General features: G+C 49.0%; 1 protein-coding gene across 1 annotated transcript; it reads right to left on the bottom strand.

Annotated features, from left to right (window-relative positions):
- Positions 1 to 21: 21 nt before the first annotated feature.
- On the bottom strand, positions 22 to 22832 carry LOC118774058 (phosphorylase b kinase regulatory subunit alpha, skeletal muscle isoform-like). The gene is made up of 33 exons (XM_036523172.1): positions 22699 to 22832; positions 21903 to 22061; positions 21070 to 21117; positions 19369 to 19537; positions 19084 to 19166; positions 18870 to 18950; positions 18119 to 18217; positions 17440 to 17586; positions 17280 to 17333; positions 16984 to 17106; positions 16720 to 16815; positions 15943 to 16050; positions 15479 to 15557; positions 14895 to 15029; positions 14454 to 14563; positions 13379 to 13523; positions 12968 to 13046; positions 12540 to 12709; positions 10828 to 10992; positions 10322 to 10398; positions 9940 to 10073; positions 9492 to 9645; positions 9071 to 9150; positions 8561 to 8639; positions 7478 to 7607; positions 6768 to 6869; positions 5862 to 5977; positions 4307 to 4348; positions 3670 to 3714; positions 2968 to 3129; positions 2472 to 2525; positions 2000 to 2200; positions 22 to 1699 (listed from the first exon to the last, which is right to left on the bottom strand). Exons 1-33 carry the CDS (start codon positions 22774 to 22776, stop codon positions 1526 to 1528), a joined length of 3678 nt encoding a protein of 1225 aa, XP_036379065.1. The 5' UTR covers positions 22777 to 22832; the 3' UTR covers positions 22 to 1525.
- Between the last annotated feature and the right edge of the window lie 1614 nt (positions 22833 to 24446).

Raw genomic sequence — 24446 nt, 5'->3', positions numbered from 1 at the left:
ATGTAGCGAAGCTCTGATTCCATCTTTTTTCTCTTAGGAACAGATATAATATGCTTATATGTAATATCCCACATGTAATGGATGCTCATAACATTAAGCATTTAACCAGAATAATCCTGTGTAAACACAGATTATGCACCACACCAGGTATGAGAAACTCAACACCAGAAGTTTAGAGTCTGACTCTGAATTGGTTTAAACCATGTTCTTGTTGGGTCAGTGCTCTATAGAGTGTGGATCAGATGGCCCAGTGAAGATGAAGATCTATGCTGATGGTTTACAGAGCAGTGAAAATGCAGAACCTGCACAGCATTGATTCAAATAACCAAACCAAGCAATAGCAATAGCAATTGCATAGCCTTCTTGGAACTGATGTTCATTTTTCTTGTGAACATAATTTTGTCACATAAACCTGCTATACCACACTGCTTCCAATCAATCCAATGATTATGACCCGTTATGAAAAATGCAGCTGTTGCATATTTTCAGATTTATTTTATAATAACAGATTTCAAACATTTCAAGCAGCTTTAAGATTTAAAACCAAAACATGCACACACAAAGACAAACATTCCGGTTAATATGTTTCACATGAATGTCTCTACAGACAGGCAGTCAGAATTTGAATAATTTTGTTTAAAATAAGTCCTATGGGCTCCTGAGTGGCCAGGTCAGCAAGCTTGATGTCGTCTGCCACCAGTGAATGGGAGCCCACAGCGGCGGGACTGATTGGCTCGGAGCTGCTGGGGACAGGGGTGGGTGGGCACACTGGCAAGATATCCTCCCCTGCGATTCCTCAGGCACTAAAAAGCCACTCAGATCAGTGGCGCTCTACCCACCATCCTGCTGGCATTTCCTTTCCCACAGTGCACCATGGGAGTTGTAGTGTGAAAGCTGCTGCTGGCTGTGTGGGAGTATGTCAGAGCACTGGATTTGTGCCTCAGTGCTCCTGTTGCAGTGACATGTTTGCATACAGGGGGAATATCATTTTAAAAAGTCATAGAGGTAAGATCGGCTCAACTGTACGTACCACAGATTTCACAGATTTGTCTTTACTGTATATTCTGCGTTCCCTTTGAATGAAGCCTTTAAGGAACATAACATTTTCATTCATTTCTTTGATTTTTGCTGTCATTATTATTCATGCTGCGATGATTACAGAGGGTGATTGGAATTGCTTAAGAGCATGTCTGCATCCTTTCCTCTGAAAAACCTTTCATCTATGAACATGCGATGATCCACCTCTCTAGAAGTGCTTGGATCACAAGCTTAAAGGTGTCAGGACAAAACTAACTGCTTTACATAAATGCGAGCATCTGCTGTACACGGAGCCACTCCTCCATTTCGGGGGGGACTGAAACATAAATTTAATAAACACTAGCAATCTTTATTCATCAACGTGTCTGCTTAACACTACACCTCCCAGTGTCCCTGTGTGAAGCACAGATGAGCAGGGTTCTCAGGTGTCAGGAACTCTGATTGGCTGCCCTGCTTGGATCCCAGACTGCTGTCCAATGACATCCCCTCACTGCAGGGCACAGGAGCCAGTGGGCAGGAAGTCCTCGACGTAGGTGGCCACAGCCTTAGAGAGGTAGGTCATGCTGCCAAAGCGGCCACTGGGGGCGCTGTCATACAGCTGCCTGCAGATCCCGTTGGACTGGTCTTTCTCCAACAGGTGTTCATCTGCTCCCAGGTCTTTCTGCAGGGGGCGATATGGAGCGGTGAGGGAGGGAGGATTTAAGGGACTCAGGAAGAGAGAGGAGGCAGCAGGGGAGAGAGGGGAGTGAAGGGAGAGGGAGGGACAGAGGGAGATGGAGGAGGATTGGTTGGAGAATATTAGGGATATGGAAGAGGATGGAGGTGCAGGGAGAGAAACAGAGGGCTGGAATGAGATGAAGGGAGATGGAGAGATGAAGAGGAGGCAGGAAGGGGGGCACAGAGAGCTGGCAGGGGGAGGGGCGGCAGAGAGGGACAGGGGGTGACTGGCTCCCGTGCTGACCTGGTCCTGGTAGAACAGGTCGTTTGCCATGTGCACGATCTTCTCCACCTGGATGATGCTGCCCATGGTGTCGATGTCCACCTCGGCGAGCATGGTGAGCACCAGGATGGCCTCCACCAGCAGCTGCCGGTACTCAGGCTGCGGAACGCGGTTCAGCACCGTCTCCACGTGCACCGCAAACTTAATCTCCCCGGGAGTCATCTGCAAAACCAGCACACGCAGCCGCAGGACGGACTGCACTCAGGACAACCGCGGGACGGACTGTGTTCGAGACAAACACTCAGGAGAAACGCTCGGTCAGCTGAGCCACAAAACTGAACTCCTGTCTTAACTGGTAACTCTCTGCAAATGCCCTAAGAAGAATAAATGTCTCAGTAACTGGCTTATTAATACATATCTTAATCCTTCATCACTGTCTTCTTTTGCACTAAAAGGTAAATCACTGTCCCTGCTGTTGGGGGGTTCTGCATACCTCCCTGGTGGTGGATGATGGGAGAACGAAGCCCTCGATGGACAGGCCATGGCACTGTGGGACAGGAAGTCACATCAACAGAACAGGAAGTCACATTAGTAGAAGTACAGAAAGAGTTTCTCCCTGAATTGAAATTGCATCAGTTTTACTACACTTCACCAGCTATCACCAATCTCGGTATGTCTAAATATTTTTACCAGCTGGTGTTCTGACAATCAGCTCTACAGGTGATCTAATATTCTACGGTACAAGAACAGGACAACTGATCACATTAAATCTAGTGCATCTGGTCAAGTATGAGTTTATAATTCTTCATGAAATTTCTAATGAATACTAATAAATACAGTGTGCATTTAATTATGAAACCTTAACAACGTCCTATGTTTTCTATTATTGTAATTGTCTTTATAACTCATAATGTCGTTAAATCTTTATACATCAAAATCACTATTTATAACTGTCTTAGTAACTATGAATGTTTATGTCAGCCGCTTACCTTCTGCAGGATTTTCCACACTTTCTGGTAGAATCCCACGGGCACCCTGTTGAGGGCGCCGTCGAGTCGCCTCCGGCGCAGCCACTGGCCCTGCCGGCTGTCCTTCACCGGGACCGTGCTCAGCGCGCCCTCAAACGACTGGATGGAGGGGAGTCTGTACCTCTGAGAGACACACAGAGGGGTTCCCCAGTGACCTCTCTGCACCCCAACATCCAGCTCCTCAGAGTCACATTAACGAACTGCAGCTATATAGCGCCTTTCAGTGACCTCAAAGTGGTTTGAAGACCCTTCGCTGACCCCTGCTGTGTTATGCTATTTTGTGTTGCACTTTGGCAGCAGTGTAGCATAGTGGTAAGGGGCACCGCTGCTGTGCCCTTAGGCAAGATGTTTAAGCCAGAATTGCCTCAGTAAATATCCAGCTGCATAAAGGGGTAACATGCAAAATGGTAAGCTTGATAAGTCACTCTGGATGTGAGTGTTTGCTAAATGATAATAATGTAACCACCATCACACATTGAGAAATGTACAGAGGCAAGACTTTGCTGGTAAAACATGGAGATGATAAATAGGACAGATTTAGAGACCTGGAACAGGAAGTATGTAAATCAATATTAAACATCCTACAGTATGCTAATCTTAAGGTCCTTTATGTAAGTATCCTGTTAGGTCGTCCCATTGGTAAGAGAGCAGAGGAGAACATACCCCCGATTCAATGTTCTCTATGTCGAGTGAATGCACAGACATGGGCTGGAACGAGAGAGAGAGAAGAAGAGGGAGTGAGAGAGAGAGAGAGAGAAAGAAGAAGAGGGAGAGAGAAAGAGACAGCGGTTAGTACTACACACCTGCTTAACCTCACCATACCTCCAACATACCCATCAGCCTTCATCAGCAACTAACACCGGATCACCCAATCAGCACCAGATCACCCAATCAGCACCACAGATTACAATAATCCATAGTAATATGTGATATTAACCCTTCATTGACCCGATGGGAGAGTTGTGAGTCACATTAACGCACCGGAGAAAAAGTGTGCTTAAAACTGCAGTCTTCTGCTCAACCTGGGAGGACCTCAAGGAAGAACTGTGACAGGACATTTCACAGAACGCATTTCATAAAAGCACAGCAGGTGTATCCTGAAAAGAAGGAAGAGTTCCTGCCCAGGGCGACAGAAACGGAGTCAATCAGAGCAAAATGCATGCGTTCTGAAACAGGAAGGAGTGCGTTTCTCTGACTTCCTTATGTAAGGTCACATGACTCCCATGAGGAACACTGATTGGCAGTCAGGCTACAGCTTTAACAGTGTGAGAGGCCCCTCCCCCAGCCAACAGACCCTCACCACCTCACTGCAGTCCGAACAGGAGGACCTGCGCTGCCCCATCTGGAAGGAAGGAGAACTGCATCTGAAACACTGAGCAAACTGCACACTCGACTGACCACTGTTCTTTGTGCTCCAAAACCTACATATATCTAATATGCTGTACAAGGGCTTGCCTGCGAGATGTAAGTGGGCAGGTTCTCACTGTTGTCCCATGGACACACTGTGTGGTTAAACTTGTTTTTCTGCATTTCGGTGCTGGTACCTGTGCAGCCGAAACAGCGAACACCCCAGCCTTCAAACACACATGCACAGGATGATTTGACCTCCTCCCTTCTCCCCTAATCTAGTGTCCTTTAATGTTTACATGGCCTGGCTGACTGACTGTCTCCTAGAAAGTGCCTTGCTGTCTTGGTCCATTCCATCCATGCAGATTATCACATTCTCCTTTTCTTCTGCAAGAAAAACCACTAGAGCTTTGAAGTCTGTAGTCTCTCTATGGATGAGTGAGGTTTCCTGTTTTCTCTCTGTGTGGATTTGTGTGGATGTGGAGTCCCTGGTTCTTAGGTTTCCTATATTTCTGCATGTGGATGTGTGAGGTTTCCTGCAGGCTCTGTGTGGATGTGTGAGGTTACCTGCAGGCTCTGTGTGTGGATATGTGAGGTTTCCTGTAATCTCTCTGTGTGGATGTGTGAGGTTTCCTGCAGTCTCTGTGTGGATGTGTGAGGTTTCCTGTAATCTCTCTGTGTGGATGTGTGAGGTTTCCTGCAGTCTCTGTGTGGATGTGTGAGGTTTCCTGTAATCTCTCTGTGTGGATGTGTGAGGTTTCCTGCAGGCTCTGTGTGTGGATGTGTGAGGTTTCCTGCAGTCTCTCTGTGTGGATGTGTGAGGTTTCCTGCAGGCTCTGTGTGTGGATGTGTGAGGTTTCCTGCAGTCTCTGTGTGGATGTATGAGGTTTCCTGCAGTCTCTGTGTGGATGTGTGAGGTTTCCTGCAGGCTCTGTGTGTGGATGTGTGAGGTTTCCTGCAGTCTCTGTGTGGATGTATGAGGTTTCCTGCAGGCTCTGTGTGGATGTGTGAGGTTTCCTGCAGTCTCTGTGTGGACGTGTGAGGTTTCCTGCAGTCTCTGTGTGTGGATGTGTGAGGTTTCCTGCAGTCTCTGTGTGTGGATGTGTGAGGTTACCTGCAGGCTCTGTGTGTGGATATGTGAGGTTTCCTGTAATCTCTCTGTGTGGATGTGTGAGGTTTCCTGCAGTCTCTGTGTGGATGTGTGAGGTTTCCTGTAATCTCTCTGTGTGGATGTGTGAGGTTTCCTGTAATCTCTCTGTGTGGATGTGTGAGGTTTCCTGCAGTCTCTGTGTGTGGATGTGTGAGGTTTCCTGTAGTCTCTGTGTGTGGATGTGTGAGGTTTCCTGCAGTCTCTGTGTGGATGTGTGAGGTTTCCTGCAGTCTCTGTGTGGATGTGTGAGGTTTCCTGCAGTCTGTGTGTGTGTGGATGTGTGAGGTTTCCTGCAGTCTCTCTGTGTGTGGATGTGTGAGGTTTCCTGCAGTCTCTGTGTGTGGACGTAACTTCTCACCATCTTTATTTCACTCTTCAGTTTGCTGATTCCTGCTCTCTCACTCTTGGTGACTCCTGTGTTGCTCACATCGAAGATGGAGATGGCCGGGCTAACAGCATTCCCCACGGAGCGCACTGCAGTGGAGACACACACACACACACACACAAACACACAAACACTCGCACATACGCACACACACACACACACACAAACACTCGCACACACACGCACACACACACGCACACACAAACACACACGCACACACACACACACGCACACACAAACACACACGCACACACCAACACGCACACACCAACACACACACACACACGCACATACGCACACACACACACACACACACAAACACTCGCACATACGCACACACACACACACACACACACACAAACACTCGCACACACACGCACACACACACGCACACACAAACACACACACACGCACACACAAACACACACGCACACACCAACACGCACACACCAACACACACACACACAAACACACACACACACACAAGCACTCGCACACACACACACAAACACACGCACACACACACAAACACACGGACACACACACACAAACACACGCACACACACAGGCACATACGCACACACAAACACACGCACATACGCACACATACACAAACACACACACACGCACATGCGCACACAAACACACACACACACCAACACACACACAAACACACACACGCACATACACGTACACGCACATAGGCACACGTGCACACACACACATACACACAATATGTGAATAATGGGCTCCAGATTAGTGTTAAATATGTGTGTGTAATGAGCCTGCATTCCTGCCACTCAAACCCCCACAGAGCTAACCTCTCCTTGACAGATTCTGCACACACACACACACACACACACACACACAGATACACACCACTCTTCTGCACTCCAAACTCCTTTCCACTCAGGATGTGATGGAGAAGGTTCTTCAGCTCAGAGGGACTGAGATTCATCAGCCTCTCAGTGGCCTCCTCTCCTGCAGGTGGAGACAGAGAACCTTTACACTCACTAAACATTCACATCAACACTCTGCTTAACTACGTCACACACAGACACTCTTTACAACTTTCACAGCAATACTGCCTGCTTGGCATTCATTTGCTCCGGACCACAGAGACAGATTTCCACCTGAACACCCCCTGCCTGCCATGTGTTGCTCAGGTATTGCTGAAGTGGAACTGGTCTCATATGTTAATGTCCTAAAATGCTTTGGCACATGAATAATGCCAGGCTGAACAGCAAACGGACAGAGACCTCGTGGGACGTCACTAAACAGTACGACAGCAGCACCCCAGCCACTACTCTACCCTGCAGCTGTCTGGCTCTGGGTACATATGAGCCGCCCCAGACAGCTCTGTTACCTGAGCAGCTCGGTAGCTCTGTGTTACCTGAGCAGCTCGGTAGGTCTGTGCTCTGTGTTTCCTGAGCAGTTCGGTAGCTCTGTGTTACCTGAGCAGTCCGGTAGCTCTGTGTTACCTGTGCAGTTCGGTAGCTCTGTGTTACCTGAGCAGTTCGGTAGCTCTGCGTTACCTGAGCAGCTCAGTAGCTCTGTGTTACCTGAGCAGTTCGGTAGCTCTGCGTTACCTGAGCAGCTGAGAGACTGCGCCAGCTCGGTGGCCATAACCTGGATGATGAGGCCGATTCTCAGGCGGAACATCTCGCTGAACAGGCCGGGCTGCGTGCGAATGATCATTGCCAGGAACACCATGATCTCCTGCAGGACACACAGCCAGGACACGGCGCTCAGTGAGGACACGGCGCTCAGCAAGGACACGGCGCTCAGCCAGGACACGGCGCTAAGCCAGGACACGGCGCTCAGTGAGGACACGGCGCTCAGCCAGGACACGGCGCTCAGCGAGGACACGGCGCTCAGCGAGGACACGGCGCTCAGTGAGGACACGGCGCTCAGCCAGGACACGGCGCTCAGCCAGGACACGGCGCTCAGCGAGGACACGGCGCTCAGCCAGGACACGGCGCTCAGCCAGGACACGGCGCTCAGCGAGGACACGGCGCTCAGCGAGGACACGGCGCTCAGCCAGGACACGGCGCTCAGCGAGGACACGGCGCTCAGCGAGGACACGGCGCTCAGCGAGGACACGGCGCTCAGCGAGGACACGGCGCTCAGCCAGGACACGGCGCTCAGCGAGGACACGGCGCTCAGCGAGGACACGGCGCTCAGCCAGGACACGGCGCTCAGCGAGGACACGGCGCTCAGCAAGGACACGGCGCTCAGCCAGGACACGGCGCTCAGCAAGGACACGGCGCTCAGCCAGGACACGGCGCTCAGCGAGGACACGGCGCTCAGCAAGGACACGGTGCTCAGCGAGGACACGGTGCTCAGCCAGGACACGGCGCTCAGCAAGGACACGGCGCTCAGCCAGGACACGGCGCTCAGCACAGAACAGCCCAGCATGGAACAGCCCAGCACAAAAACCCAGGAAAGCATCCACTTGGCCCACCACTAATTTACACACAGAGCCCATCCAATTAAACAATTTCCCTATGAGTTACAATTAAATTACTTTCTGACTTTTGGAAGTCTGGAAAATACCAATAGTATCTTATTTCAGTTTAGTTACTCAAAATAAAAGACAAGCAGAAGTTGACCCTGATTATCTGTTCAGAGCGCATACACCTCAGCATCTCCTGGCCGCTGGACAGACTCACCTGGGTGAGAATGGAGATGGTGATGTTGTTTTCACTGGCCTGATCGATCAGCTTCGCCAGCTTGTCCGGGGGCATGGGACTGCAGGCACACAGGATAAAGGGCAAACGTTCCCACACCTCCCATTCAGTGTGAACACAGTGACAGGCTGAGCGCTCTCTGTCCTGACGGCCTCCTCCCAGCCCTGAATCCTCTGCGTTTCTGCTGTTCTGATTTTTTCTCCTTCTCTTTCTTGCATTTCTTTAGCAGAGTCCATGCTGTCTGCTTGCATGCTTCTAATACAACGTGGTGCAGTGCGTTATGAGCTTCTAATGCAGTCATACTGTAACACTGTAATACTATAATGCCGTCATATTGTCACAATGTGATACTGTAATACTATCAAACCGCAATACTGAAATACTGCTACTGTATGTTGTCACACTGTAATACTGTAATTCCGTCATGCTGTCATACAGTGATAGTGGGGTTCAGACAGGTGAATGTGAGCTCGGGTTCGAGGGGGTGCTCACGCTGTGATGGTCTTTTCTCGGGGCTCAGGGGGCAGGCCCACAGTCAGGTGCTTCTGGTGTGCCAGCAAGTCAGAGCAGGCCTGGAGCACAAACGTGTTTCACACACCGGACAGCAGGCAGCGCACATCCCTATCCGCCCCCCCCCCCCCCCCCCCACCCGACAGGGGCTGCACACTGGTGTTAGAGGTGACTGACCTCTGTCCCAGCAATATACACCACCCTAAAAAGCAAAGGAATGTAATTCAATCATTCAATCATTACTTCAGAGCAGCTTGGATGGCACTGATTTCCCAACCACTAGATGTACTGTCATGACTGGCTTTATGAGATAATAAGAGGATGCTTTGTACTGTGTAAGAGACGCACTGTGTTCCTGCTGTGTTACTACTGTGCTGTTACCGGTGCGTAAGTGAGTTATTACCCCGTCCAGCTCCTCCACCTTCTTCCTCAGCATGCCGGAGATCATGCGGATGAGACCCCAGTGCCGCAGGGCTCCCGCCTTCTCATACAGCTCCATTAACAGCTTCCGCACTGTGCTGCCACGCCCCCTCATCTTAGTGTCCCAGTCCATCCCCCTGCCAGACACACACAGGAGAGGGAGGGGGAGTCAGGTGCAAGCTGGGTAATGTAGTATCGTACAGGAGGAAGGATGTGGAGTCAGGTGCACGCTGGGTAATGTAGTATGGTACAGGAGGAAGAATGTGGAGTCAGGTGCACGCTGGGTAATGTAGTATGGTACAGAAAGAAGGATGTGGAGTCAGGTGCACGCTGGGTAATGTAGTATGGTACAGAAAGAAGGATGTGGAGTCAGGTGCACGCTGGGTAATGTAGTATGGAAAAGGCAGAGAGGGAATTGCAGAGTGTCTCACTTGTCCTTGAAGAAGATGTAGAGGATGTCAGCCTGGTCCTGCAGGTTCTGAGACTGCTTCAGCATCTGCACCAGGGCCTGGTAATCAATGCCCCCGTTCACGTCTCTGGGCAGGTTACACGGGGTGGGCGTGGCCTGTGGGCCCCGAGAGAGGAACAGCATCAGTGTGAAAGAGTGATGAATGATGGACGAATTATTGAGCAAATGAAAGAATGAAGAAGCAAATGAACAAGCAAACAATCTAAGAATCAAACAAATGAATGAGTAATACCGTTTGTGGCATCAAACAAACATTTGTTCATTTCTCTTTTACATTTGCAGCACTGAGGAGCTGCAGAAGCCTGCTTCACCGCCTGTTGCAGAAGCAGCCCGAACAGAAATACCTGACTCCCAGAATCCACCAGGTTCAGTGGGGGCTGATGGGAGCGGAACAGCTTGGTCGGGAGGTACATATGAACATCTGAGAAAGAAACACATTTCAGTTCGACAGAAATACTAAAATCTCAGTACTACAGTACTAAAATCAGTGTATTAAAATACTAAAATCATTGTGCTGTCCTACTAAAATCACTGTAATAAAAGTGCTACACCAAACACTCCGTACTGAAAGCACAGAACTACACACACTGGACCGAATTCACTACACTAAACAAATGACACTGAAAGCACTTTACGGAAACAACTATACAAAGAGCATGTTATTAAAACCACTGTAGGTTAGTTATATCCTGATCACATGGCACAAGTGCTTAATTACAGACACGTTTAAAACAGCACAGAACAGGAACTGGCTTCTCCACCACAGGAGGAATCACTTGTGTTGTCTCCCAGGCCACTAGGGAGAGCCAGAGGCCAGAGTGAGAGGGAGTAAGCAGTGAGAGCTGCTCACTGTGGATGTTGAGCTCTCTGGCCTTGTGCACCAGGGACACCATCTCGCGGGTCTTATTGGCGGCGGCACGGAAGCGGTTGAGGCCTCCCTTGGTGGCGCTGATCTTCACGCCCTCCTTAGGCAACGACAGCAGCTGATCCAGGTACTGTGCCAGGTCATCCACCTCTGAACACAGATACAAGAGACGGTCACAGGCACAGGTCTGAGACCACATCACCTTATCCTGAGGAACCTCACACACATACGCGCACACATGCACACATGCACACACGCACACACACACACACACACTCTCTCTCTCACACGCTCACACTCTTTCTCACACACACTCACTCTCACACCCACACAGACATACACACACACTCACATATGCACACTCACTCACACACACACACACACACACACACACACTCTCTCTCTCTCTCTCACACCCATACAGACACACACTCTCACACACACACACACACACACACACACACACACACACACACACACACACACACACACATATATTAAGATTTCAGTCAGTCAGCATACTCTTTCTCCACCAGAGCTGTAGTGTTAGAGTTTTAACGCAATACCCTGATATATCCGTACAGCAAGCAGACAAATGATGCCAATGATCACACAACTGCTCCACAGCCATCAGCCCTCAGACCCATCCGAGCAACACAGGCAGCACAGGCAGTGCAGCTAACACAGTGAGTGCGGCTAGCAGTGAGTGCGGCTAACGCACCTAGCAGTGAGTGCAGCTAACGCAGCTAGCAGTGAGTACAGCTAACGCAGCTAGCAGTGAGTACAGCTAACGCAGCTAGCAGTGAGCAGTGAGTACGGCTAATGCAGCTAGCAGTGAGTACGGCTAATGCAGCTAGCAGTGAGTACAGCTAATGCAGCTAGCAGTGAGTACGGCTAACGCAGCTAGCAGTGAGTACAGCTAACGCAGCTAGCAGTGAGTACAGCTAATGCAGCTAGCAGTGAGTACAGCTAATGCAGCTGGCAGTGAGTACAGCTAATGCAGGTCTTTCTGGCAGAGCAGAGAACAGACCTCAGGGAGAAATATCCTCTCGCTTGGATGGAGCATTAGTATCTAGACACCTTCACCTCACAGGTGCTGTTTTAATACAGAGATAAGGTGGGACTCAGCAGCTGCTGGGAGACCTGTTCCCTGTAAGCCTGTAAAACTCTAAATCTATTCAATACCATCAGACAGTGGTCCACCAGCACAGAAACAGCTGCCCCAGACAGGAGGAAAAAGGTACTGATTATCTGCACTCAGGCGCTGTGAGTCTGTCCTGCTGGGTTTCACCACTGAGGAAACACAGAAAGATCCAGAGGAGGAGGAGAGGAGAGAGGAAGAGGCCACTGCTGGAGGGCCGTCAGATGCAATGTGTCAGAGGTGAGACACCCTGGGATCATTTAAAACTGGAAACATTTTTTTAATAGTTTGAAATTTCATTTCATCATATTCATCCATTTTCACTGTTCTTGGCTCTTAAATATTTTCAGATCTGTTTTTATTGACTATTGATATATTTGTTGTTGCTACACTGTTGTCACGGTGACATGTTGAAATGGTCTGAATGGCCTGTTCTCTGGTACAGTGTTCTTTGCCATGGTGACAGACACTCGTGTGGTTGCCATGGAGATGAGAAGAGAGAGATGAGAGACAGCGGGTACCACTTTCCCCCAAGGTACTGATGTCTGCTCCTCACCATCACGGAGTTCAAACTCATGCACGCAGGCCTCGCTGCCAGGCGACACGAAAACGCCGTCATCACTGTCCGTGGTGCTGCTGTAGCCACGCCCCTTACCACAGTCCATGAAGGTCAGGTGAGAGCAGCAGGCAGTGGTCAGAAACTCTGACAGCTTCCCTGTTTGCACCCTGTAATGGGGGAAGGAAGTGACATCACAGGGTCATTTGCAAACAACTCACACAAGCATTTCTGCCCTCTACTTGCGGGACCTGAGCTTGTAACCATGATGTTGTGGGTTCAACTCCCAAGTACAGCACTGCTATTGTACCCTGCAGCAGGGATACCCAACTGTGTGAACAGATAATGCATAACTACATAAAGCATATCTCACCTGTACGGTCTCTCTCACCTGTATGGTCTATCGCCCCTGGTACTGGGGCTCTTACCTGGCTCCTCCATAGTAGCCTTCCTGCAGCTTCTTTAAAGCGGCCAGCACTGCAGGATTCACAGCTTTATGGTCTTCAGCTGAAACACAGCAGCGCAGAGAGAGACGGTTTCACGGTTTCCAGACAGGTGATCTCATCCAGGTACAACAGCGTCAACCTGTTATAAGAGTGACGGCAGCACGCTTTGGGCCGTGAGACCTGACCCCGCAGTCTGACCCCTGAGCAGCGGCCCCAGAGGGAAGCTGGGAGAGAATGCTCTTCACTGCGTGCATTTGCCTCTTAGTGAGGACTGGCTGTGTGATTAAACAGGTAGATGTGTCTGTGTCTGAGCTGGGAGGCAGGCACCTGTATGACTATCTCGCTGATATTAGTAACCTGACCCCTGAGCAGCGGCCCCACAGCGATACTCACTCAGCATGCCCTGTGACACAGGGAAGGCGACCGTGGGGCGACCGGTTATCCTCCAGTAAGAACACAGGTACGAGATGTCGGTACGCAGCATCTCCACAATCATGTGATTATCCAGCGCCAGGTAGAACTGCTGGTGATCCATGAACTGGAGGAAGAGAGGGGGGGAGAGGAGGGGAGGGGAGGAGAGGAAGAGGTGAGGGGGAGAGGAAGAGAGGAGGGGAGGGGAGGAGAGGAAGGGGTGCTGTGCTACAGCGTGGCAGTGTGCACTGTGCGTGTGATCTAGTTTACAGTAGCTCTGTGCTATTGTGCCACTGCAGGTGTGAGGTGCAGCTGAGACCTGCCTCTGTACCTGTAACTGTATCAGTGGATACTATGTGAAAATGTCGGTTATGTAATCCTTTCTAGATAAAAGCTCTGGCAAGCAAAAAGGTAAGAATGACAGAACCACAGTGCAAACTTCACCTTTCGCCAACAGCCCTGTTCCCTGGGAGCAAAGGACTGCTCTCTGAGCAAACACAAACACTGAGAAACACACCATAATCATGGCTGCAGTTAGTATTGCCAAGGATTTCCAGGAAATTTGTGTTTTTCACAGATAAGTAATGTTACAGTACAGACTGTAGATTTCTCCATTGGCAGATCTCTCTGCTTTTCAGACACCATCTAAGACTGAGTGCTCCAACGCAGCGTTTCTCAAACCTCTCCTGGCGGCCCACTGTCCTGTGTATCTTCTATCTATCCTTGCTGCTTGATTAAATCAGGTGTGCTCAGCTAATCAAAAGTGCTACTGATGAGTTCAGTTGGGTAGGTATAGCAAGGATAGACAGAAGATATGCAGGACAGTGGCCCGCCAGGAGTAGGATTGAGAAACGCTGCTCTAACACATATCCTTCTGAGCACTCTAACAGATCCAGTTTCCTCAGTGCACTAACTGAACACATCTCCTTCTTAGCACTCTAACTGAACACATTGGAAGTGTCACTGAAGCATCAAGGTGTGTGATTGTCATTCACCTGAGGGGTGAGGTAGTCCCCCTGTGCTCACCTGGGGGGTGAGGCAGTCCCTCTGAGCTCACCTGAGGGGTGAAGGAGAAGATGGTGTCTCGGATAAAGTAGAACTTGGATGTCCCCAGAACTCCGATATGGCGATACGGCCGTCCGGTCAGTCCCAGCCTCTGGTTCCGGCCTACAGGGGAACAGGAAGTGTGACCACATACAGGGCAGCCAATGAGCATCTACAGTGGGAGGGGCTTAGAGTAAATGATCTCTCTCTAAAGGGAGGTGAGAAGATGGTGAGAAAGGAACTGTACCTGGGCTGCTTCAGTAAATATCCAGATGTTTAAATGTAAAATGTAAGAATATAAGAACAAAATAAGTTTGCTGATGAGAACAGGCCAGCTAGGCCTGCAGTGGATGAAGCTGTGTGCTGAACACTCTGGGATCTCTGCCTCCATTACATACGTGAAATGCGTGTACGATGCGTGAGTCAGTCTGGATGAGGTCACCTGTTAACTCACCTAGTCTTGCATAGATGTGACTCAGAACCCTGGCGGGCTGGACTCGGATTGGATGGACTTCTTCAATGGTCTCCACGTCAATCCCCTGCTTCTGCAAGATCTGCTTAATCTCCTCATTCTCTGCCAGAATCGACACTGAAAAAACATGACAGCAGGCACCCTGACACTGAGCTATCCGCAGTATCAGTCTACAGGTGTTTTTGAAGCAGTCTGTCTTCATTCACCATAGCATGTCACAAATTGCCCCACATGTTTAATCTGTGTTTATATAATCCAGGTAGAGCAGTTGTACGCTTCACTAAGGTGCAGAACTGCTTCAGTAAATATCTGCCTGAATAACTGATAAAAGGTGGACCGCTGGCCCAGCAACGAGCAAGAAGCCATGGAAAAGGGCCCCGCTAAGATGATAAGTAAAACAACAATGGTTTACTGATGAGATGACCAAAAGCAGGTCAAAGATTTACATTGATATGCAAAGAATATCATGAATGAATTGTCACAGATGAGGTTTGTGTTAGGTGTCATATGTCCACAGTGATTGGCTGTGAGGGCATAAGGAGAGCCAATCAGCTAGCGACACTCACCCTGAACCACCACATCAGGTTTGGGGATGGTGGAGAACCTCCTGTTCAGAGGGTCAACCTCTCCTGGGGCCAGGAAGCCCTGAAACACAGAGACCCGAATCAGAACCCTCAGAACCAAAACATTCCAGAAACCAAAGCCCTATAAGTCAAAAGTTCAAGGGACAAAAACCCCTAGGGTCAAAACTTTCAAGAGAAGAAAACATGTATCTGTGTGTTCATCTGCTATGATAGTCACACTTTATATGTGAAACAGTTATAAAGTGGTGAAAGTGAGGTAACCCTTTAATGTTACTGAAACTTTCCCCTGAGAATGTGAATTACACAAGAAGAAAGAGCAGAGTGACTGTAACGCTACAGCAGCAGTATTGGAGCTGTGAGGTACAAAGCTACTGTTTCCTCTGCCGTCGACTCTCCTTGACGCGGTGCTGGTTGCCTGGGTTAAGGAGCTGAAATGAGGGGTTCACCTCGGCCAGCAGGTTCCCCAGGATGTACAGCGACTGTGCCCATTTCAGAGGGCATTTTCCCATGGGCACCCTCTCCACCGAGTGGGGGTTCACGTACTCCTCATCGACCTGGTCCAGAAAACACCGACAGCCAATCACTGCAGACCCTGGCTTACAAAGGCAGTACTGCTGTGGCCTTTGAGCTGTGATTGATACCTGGATCATTTCTACCTGAGACATGCACCGCTTTGCCTCTCTGCCACTGATACATCTGTCCTCAGCAGCTGTACTCTAATGAGAATAGCACACTAAAAAGTGCTGCTTGTATTACTTGCTGTTTCTTTTATGTGTCATAGTATTGGGACGTGTTTTGGATTCTGTGATCCAGTGATTGTGATGTATGGTAGTATACTTGGTTTCTCTTGTCTTGTCAGGTTGCACAAGTTAACTTGTGGTAGGGCTTGAACAGTGTGATGCTCACACTCGCTGGTCTGGGAGTGTTGTTAGCCTGGTCTGACACTGTTGCTCATTGAACATGAATGGATACACTTATGTTCTATTGTGGTGGATGTGGCTCTGGATAAGAGTGTCTTCTAAATGAATGTAATGTAATGTAAAGTAATGTCTGCTAAATGAATGTTATGTAATGTAACATAATGTAATGTAATGTAATGTAATGTTATGTAATGTGTTCCCCATTGTGGAGCAGTTACAGTGCAGGACCCTGCAAACACAGACAGCCTGGACTGGGCACGGTACCGGCTGGTAACACCCAGCAGCAGCGGAGCGGCTCCTCACCTTGTCTGCAGGGACGCTGTAGAGTTCAGGCATCACCCGCAAACCATCCTTCTGCTTGATCAGAATGGCATCCAGAGCCTCTCTGTACTCCATCACCTGGGAGGCAGGGAGCAACCCCACATCAAGGGAACAGAAACCTTCCCACAACCTTTCCTTAACCTTTCAGAAACGTCCTGTTTCCCTGGTGATAAAGGCATTCATCTGGACCCACTCTCAACACTGACCATCACACCTACTGCAGGTCACAGGTGATGCTGGCCTTACCTGCTCTGGGCTGTTGTAGAAAATGCCGTCCAGGATCAGGTAGGCCCAGAACACAGGCCACTCACATTCGATGTTCTCAAACAGCTTCAGCTCTGAAGACTCATAGTACAACCTGCTGGGGTCCTACAAGAAACACATACCTCATTCACAGAACAAGAAACACACATCTCATTCACAGAACAAGGAAGCACGCATTCACAGAATGATAAAAACATGTTTTTATGATGAGCCATTCAGCTACAGGCAGCAGAGGGACAGACAACACCTCAGCATTCTCTGCAGTTCACCTCCATTACCTCTTTCGGGGTTTTGTGTCCGTCTCTCAGGAAACGGCAGCATCCGTACCTGCCCTGAGGACACAGAGAGAAAGACAGAGTGAGACCCTGCAGGTGTACCCCACCTGGGGTCATGGCTCTGAAGAGGCCGCTCACAAGGAGAGCGAGAGCCGTGTGTCACCTGCAGCTTGGAGATGATCTCCTCCTTAGTGATGTTAACGAGGTCGATGTCGTCCACCGCAAAGGCAGGGTACGATATGATGGACAGCACACCAGCATCCACCTCCTTAGAGGTAGAAGCTCTCGGCAACATGGAGCTGAGAATAGACTGGGTGTGAAGGAGAGAGGGACAGAGAGGAGTGGAGAGAGCGACAGAAAGAGAGGAGAGGAGGCATGCATAAGGAGCCGGAATAATTTTGCTGCAGGCAGCACGTAGCCCTGCAGTCAGGGGCTAACAGTCTGAGCCCTGCAACAGGTGGCTGCAGGTTTGATTCCCTGCCAAACACCTTCAGAAATTCCATTCTGCATGGTACTTAACCAGAACTACCACAGGTGACATGTAAAACATTTACCTGTATACATGGATACCATTTACAAAATCAGTAATGGATTAATAAATAATATGTATCAACAGCTAATGTAAAGCAAGCTGTGACTGAAGGCATCCAACTGTCAAGCTACGGAAGCAGAAGAGCTCAGCACACGTTAAAGCTGTGCGTGCGGGGCCTCTGCACAATTTGGAATTTCATCACCTTCGACACAATCAGAGTTGTGGACATTATCCATTAAGTGTGGATATTATCTGCTAAGTGTGGACATTATCCACTAAGCGTGGCTGAATCAGAAGAGCCGTGCTGTACCTGGCAGTGCTGGACCTCATCAGCCAAAGCGTGGACCACGGACTCCGGACCTCCTTTGGCCCCGAACAGGTTGAGCTGGTCCAGGGCTTCCAGCGCAGCCTGTGGGGGGGTACAGAGAGAGGAGTCAATAAGGGAGGCGCAGGAGGGAGGGGAGAGCAGGGCTGCAGGGACCCCAAAACGGGCTGAGCCATCAGCCAGTGTCTGATTTCAACCAATCCGTGATTTGATTTGGTTCATACAAGTCGGAGAAACTGACAGCATATGACAGCCCCACCCATTCTGGGGTGCGGGGGTTCCCCCTCTCCAGGGTGCAGGTCTCAGGCCTCCCCTTCTTCCTCTGCGTGGAGCTTTAGTCTGGAGTTCCCCACCTGTCACGGCGGCGACAGCATCCTCAGCTGCTCTGAGAAACACAGTCACGCTCACTGCTCTGCCATGCTCCTGACTACAGGGGACCAAATGGCTGAACCTGACTCACAGGCGTTTTATGCATGATGGGTAGTTTGTTATGAAGAAGCTCCAGAGCTCCAGAATATTCTGCTGACAAGACCAGGCCATTTAGCCCATCTCTGGCTATTCACTTTGCTTCCATCAAAGTGATACCCCTAAGTTTCTTTCACGGAGAAAGAGGTTAAGACTCTCTTCATAGGTCATAAGGGAATGACTTGGCTCCAGTCTGGTTGTCCGTGTCTGCACTTGTTTTGTGTTCCGGTATAAAATTCCAATGCAAACCTGTGCAGCATGAGAGCCTTACTTTGGCCATGCCGATTGAGCTGGCGTTCATCTCTGGAATCCCCTGGTTTGTCTTGTCTCCTCGTTCCCACATCCCGAAGTCCTAAGACGCCAGAGACACAGGGAGATGAAGCCGAGCACAGAGAATATCACACAGAATAGAGACACATCAGCTCCCTACAACATCACAGAGCGGCTCCAGACGCTGTCAGAGGAATGGCTCCCATGATACTTACTGCTATTTTGTATGCTGCTTCGATGTAGAACACTAGGTTCTGGATGACGTCCACTTCATCCAGAGTGTACACAATATGCAGCCCTGCCAGAGACAACAAGCTGATTGGACATTTCTTTTAAGCACATCAAGCCAATTGGGCACATCCTATACGCACATAAAGCTGATTGGACAATATCTCCTAAGCACATCACTCTCATTGGACACCACATCTGTGTGACACCAAAATACAGTAGTCCTGTCCTTGATGCGCGAGAGGCAGAGAGGGAGGCCAAAAGCACGCTACCTGAGGCAGTCATCTGTGCCAGGAAGAGCAGGTAGATGGAGGTGGCGTCCACCTGCAGGTGCCCCCACTCGTCATCGCCCACCACGGTGGCACTGGTGTAGGTGTTGTACTTGGCATGCAGGCAGTCCAAGGTGCTCTTGCTGTACTTGAATTTCTCCACTTTTTCCAGCTGGGTAAAAGAGCAGCAGAACAGTGTGGGCACAAGGACTTCACCGTGGCATGTCTGAGTGTGTGTGTGTGTGAGTGTGAGTGTGAGTGTGAGTGTGAGTGTGAGTGTGAGTGTGAGTGTGAGTGTGAGTGTGTGTGTGTGTGTGTGAGTGTGTGTGTGTGAGTGTGAGTGTGTGTGTGTGTGTGTGTGTGTGTGTGTGTGAGTGTGTGTGTGTGTGTGTGTGTTTGAGTGTGAGTGTGAGTGTGTGTGTGAGTGTGAGTGTGTGTGTGTGTGAGTGTGAGTGTGTGTGTGTGTGTGTGTGTGAGTGTGTGTGTGTGTGTGAGTGTGAGTGTGAGTGTGAGTGTGTGTGTGTGTGTGAGTGTGTGTGTGTGTGTGTGTGTGAGTGTGTGTGAGTGTGAGTGTGAGTGTGTGAGTGTGTGAGTGTGAGTGTGTGTGTGTGTGTGTGTGTGTGTGTGTGAGTGTGTGTTCTCACTGCAGTCCTTAGGAGAGAAGCCTGCTGGTATTTGTGGGAGTTCATTTGCTGCACCTGGTGCTGTTAATGTTAACCTACTTGGTTTCTTGTGCTGGGTGTTAATGTCAAGAGCAGTGACCTTCTGATGGGATTCATGGGATGCTTGGCTGGAAATAAGCCCTGCAGCCGAGGCTTCAGCTGAGACACCTTCAGGGCTGCGGTTTGGGCTTGGTCCCCTGCTGGCTGTGTGGTACAGGGAACTCCATTACATTTAGAGCCAGTGATTCACAAACTGAGGGTGTGTCTCACAGCAGAAATCCCCCCTGTGATGGGCGGAGCTGGGTTCAGCAGCTCCCACTATCTACCAATCACAGATCACAGCTGGTTATGACTGGGAGTGTTCAGACAACTCTTTCTGAATGCCTACAGGCCCAGAGGAGCAGCAGCTCTTCCGCTTCAGGGCAGCAGTGTGGCATAGTGGGCTATGGGGAAGGGCTCGTAACCGAAAGGTTGTTGGGTCGATTCCCCACTAGGGCACTGCTGCTGTATTCTTGGGCAAGGTACTTAACCCAGAATTTACTCACGAAAATATCCAGCTGTATAAATGGATAAAACTGTAGCCGATGTAAGTCACTCTGGATAAGAGTGTCTGCTAAATGACAATAATGTAACGAATCTGAAAAATCTGCTCCAAGTTACCATCCATCACTGGCTCACAGAGGAGCAATGCTCTGTTCTCAGTGCACGTGTCATGTGACCTGGGGTTTAGTCCACCCCAGGTCTAAGCACTCTCTGTGGTTAGAAACTGATCCAGTCAGATTTTTTACATAAATGTCGGGGTTACGAAAATGGGGTGGGCAACCTGAGCATAAATATGCATCCATCTCCAAGCCCCAGGTGTGTGGCCTGTCCAGGTTTGCGGGTTGCCCAGGTGTGTGGCCTGCCCAGGTGTGCGGGTTGCCCAGGTGTGCGGGTTGCCCAGGTGTGCGGGATGCCCAGGTGTGTGGCCTGCCCAGGTGTGCGGGTTGCCCAAGTGTGCGGGTTGCCCAGGTGTGCGGGGTGCCCAGGTGTGCGGGCCTACCTGCCTCATCATGCACTGCAGGAGACCCCTCATGAGCTTGACCACACTCTGGAGAGAGAGAGAGAGAGAGAGAGAGAGAGAGAGAGAGAGAGAGAGAGGGGGCAGTCTGGGAATTTCTGGAACACCAGTCACGCCTCAGAATCTGCAGAACCAGAATAAACCCTGACCTTAACCTCCGCCACCCAAGCCTCCCCCTATGATGGTAACCCAACACCCCCTCGCCCCCCTCACCACCCACACTCTGCCCCCTGGCATTTCCCTGTGCTCCCACACACAGAAGCACAAACAGATCCTTGGAGATGAGACCAGCATGTGTGAACGCTTCAGTGCTCACGGCGGACGCTGCAGTCTCACGGCGTTACCAGGCTGTCCCTCTCAGCTCTCACAGCACACAGCACTGTCCTTGTTACCTTCCAGCGAGGGAATGGCTTTAATTAAAAAGCAACTTGCAGTGGAGTTCTTTTGTCCATTTTAACAAGAATGACCACCATTCACCCATCAAACTGCCAAGCATCATGTGTGGAGTTCATTTCTTTCATAATAATTTTCAAATATATGCATGGTCATGTGACTGGTTTCATCACTGAAGCAAGGGCCCTCTGACATAAAGACCTCAGACAGAATTACCACGCCCACTGCCTCTCATCACTGTAACTTCAGCTCACGGAGTCTCTTTTCTTTTTGTGCTCAGAATTTTTTTCCTGCAACAAGACTTTGAGGTTGCAGTTAAAACGATATTTTAAAATAATGCATATATCCAGGTATGCAGACTGCAATTTTATGGCACCGGTCAGAGGGCGGTTCGTACCCCACCTGTGAGGCGGGGCTCGTACCTGTTCCAGCTCGTAGGCCTTGGCCTTGTCCTCGTCGCGGTCAGCATTCTTGCGGTAAGCCAAGCTCAGTGCCCACACGGACACTATGCAGTACACGTTGTCTCGAACCCAGGCATCAGGGCTGTCATCACTGGCAGGAAGAAGCCCAGTCACCGGGTCCTAAAAATGACGTTCCATTATGACACCATTCGATGATGATATTATTACATCACTGATAGCAGACAGTCTTTTCCTGGACAACAGGACAAAAGCTTACAGTCTTTTTTACACTCTAACCAGGTATAAAGCAGGATATTTACTAAAGCATGTTAAGTTGCTTATTTATACAACTACAGTGGCTCATCTGGAAATGCAAGCCTGCAACATCTGGTTTGCACACATGGTGTATTTAACCTGAGTTACTCCAATTCACAAGCTACATACCAATCATTTGCAGAACACTTCCTGCATGGTGCTATTCTCAGAAACATTTGGGGAATTACTTTACTCAGAAGAGCAATGGTAGTGCCCACCCAGCTTTCAGACTGAAAAAGAATGCTGTAAGTAACAGCAGAAAGACCAACGCCACCAGCTTAGAGGCAATAAACGCGCACCTAACGTCTTATTTTGAACGGATCGAAAACACGTGATTGTCAAACACGATCAGGCGTAAGTTTAGCCCACCACGTGACAATTTTGGCACACTGAAACGCTCCAACCTCACGGCGGCTTTGGAGCACTACAATAGGTTTAGCAGCAATGAATCACACCGGGTAATGGCACAAGGAATGCTTTTTAATCGAGTTCCTGCGCTCACCTGATGACAGAGGATAGTCTTTTGCACCATCCGCGCATAGTTGTCAAGTTTGACGCCGGAGTTACTGCGGCTCCGCATGGTGTCCGTCCGTAGTGCGCAAGCTTCAGACCTCGGCGCTGACTGACATTACTCCCCAGAACTGCAGCGCTCAAATGTTGCACCATCGAGGGAGGCAAATGTCAACATCGAGACGGAGAGCCGTCGCCTGCGTATCCGTTTCACTGCCGTCACGTAAACTTTAACACTTTGCGGAATCGCAGCGGCGAACGGTCACTATCACTGATTTTGTGACAATTTAAACATATAGCGTGAATACTTAACCTCAGTAAAAGCTAATATCCGATGCTGTGCCACAACTTATCTAGTTATTCTAGGTAGCAAATTCGCTGCATGCGCTACATTTAAGTGTATTAGAAGCAAACTGCTCATTGTGAAATTGTGAATTCACTGGAAAAGATGTATTCGAGCGAAAATGAATCTAATGCTCACAGTGGAGGTAACTTAATTTCAGAGTTCAATGTAAAATAAACATTCGAAACGTTGGCACTCCCCATCGCACACATGTTCATACAATCTCATTCTGACAACTCATGTATCCTCAAACAGGAGAAAATAAAAACCATGTAAGTGTAATATAAAAAGAGACTAAAATGTATTACGTAAATATCCAAGAGTAACGCAAAAGACGAATATAGCTACAAATAATGTATTCTTCGAGAGTGAATCGTTTTAAAGGTTTAAATTTCAGATTTTACGTTTCTGCCAGGACAGTGTGCTCTCCCTTGGTGTAAGGTCTGATTGACATGTGGGCGTCATACCCTGGAACATATTAACAATGATCTTCGAACAGCCGCAGAACTGACTGCACCAAAATAACTGCCGCGCAGCGACAATGGTGCTGGTCTACAGCAGTTTGGGGAGGAACAGTGCTTCATTGTCGGTATTGACCAACTCTTCCTCTAACGTTTTGTCGTGTTATTACTTTTGTTCATTTTCATTTACAAACGATAAACGTTGTCGGGTACTCCGAATGAACACCGGGTTTCTTTTTAAGTGAGTAAACAAGTCCACTTGGCGTTAACAAGCTATCCCTCACGGGTATTTCAGTGAAAGCGCTGTTAAATTTACATCAATACTCTGGAACTTTGGCACAGGTGCTTTTCGCAAAATGCAAGGCAAGGCATCATGCTATCGAAAACAACAATTATTGTTAGTGTGTGAATAAAAATTGACATAGGCTGGAAAAGATTTTGACTCCTGAACTGTGTAGGCTTCTTTATACAGGTCTGCACCAAAACCAAAGGAAGCACAACACCAGGTGCTGGAACTGTGAAGGTAAACTTTAGCGTGTAGCTTTTGGAGAACCGCGCTCAGTGGAAAAGGAACAATTCAAACTGGCGGCTGGTGAGCTGGAAACAGGGGAGGCTGAAACATTACCTTTAAATCTATCAATACTTTCAACCTGTTCCCCTTTATCCTTCTTGATTAACAATAAAACAAATAATTCACAGAATAATCGACACCAATCTCGTAAATAGAGTAAATGATTCTGCTCACGAAACAGAGCAGATTGTCTGTTGATTGTTTAATTAACAAGGATGGCATTTATCGATTTAAATTACATTAAATGCTGATGACACATCACAGCTTTTGTGAGGTCTGTGTTCTAAACGTTATTGTTCATTGCACTCAACCTAAAAGTTTATTCTCAGTAATTTAAATCGATCTAACTAAATTTAGCTCCGTTT

This window comes from Megalops cyprinoides, chromosome 3, assembly GCF_013368585.1.
Source record: "Megalops cyprinoides isolate fMegCyp1 chromosome 3, fMegCyp1.pri, whole genome shotgun sequence".
Taxonomy (NCBI): Eukaryota; Metazoa; Chordata; class Actinopteri; order Elopiformes; family Megalopidae; genus Megalops; species Megalops cyprinoides.
Note: the sequence above shows the minus strand (reverse complement) of the source record. Positions and strands in the feature narration are given on the sequence as shown.

Coding starts and splice junctions, on each gene's coding strand:
- LOC118774058 (XM_036523172.1), bottom strand. CDS start 22,776: ATGCGGAGCCGCAGTAACTCCGGCGTCAAACTTGACAACTATGCGCGG. Junction 10,074..10,321: donor TGGTGGATTCTGGGAGTCAG/GTATTTCTGTTC, acceptor CGGGGCCCACAG/GCCACGCCCACCCCGTGTAA. Junction 2,201..2,471: donor CATCATCCACCACCAGGGAG/GTATGCAGAACC, acceptor CTGGTTTTGCAG/ATGACTCCCGGGGAGATTAA.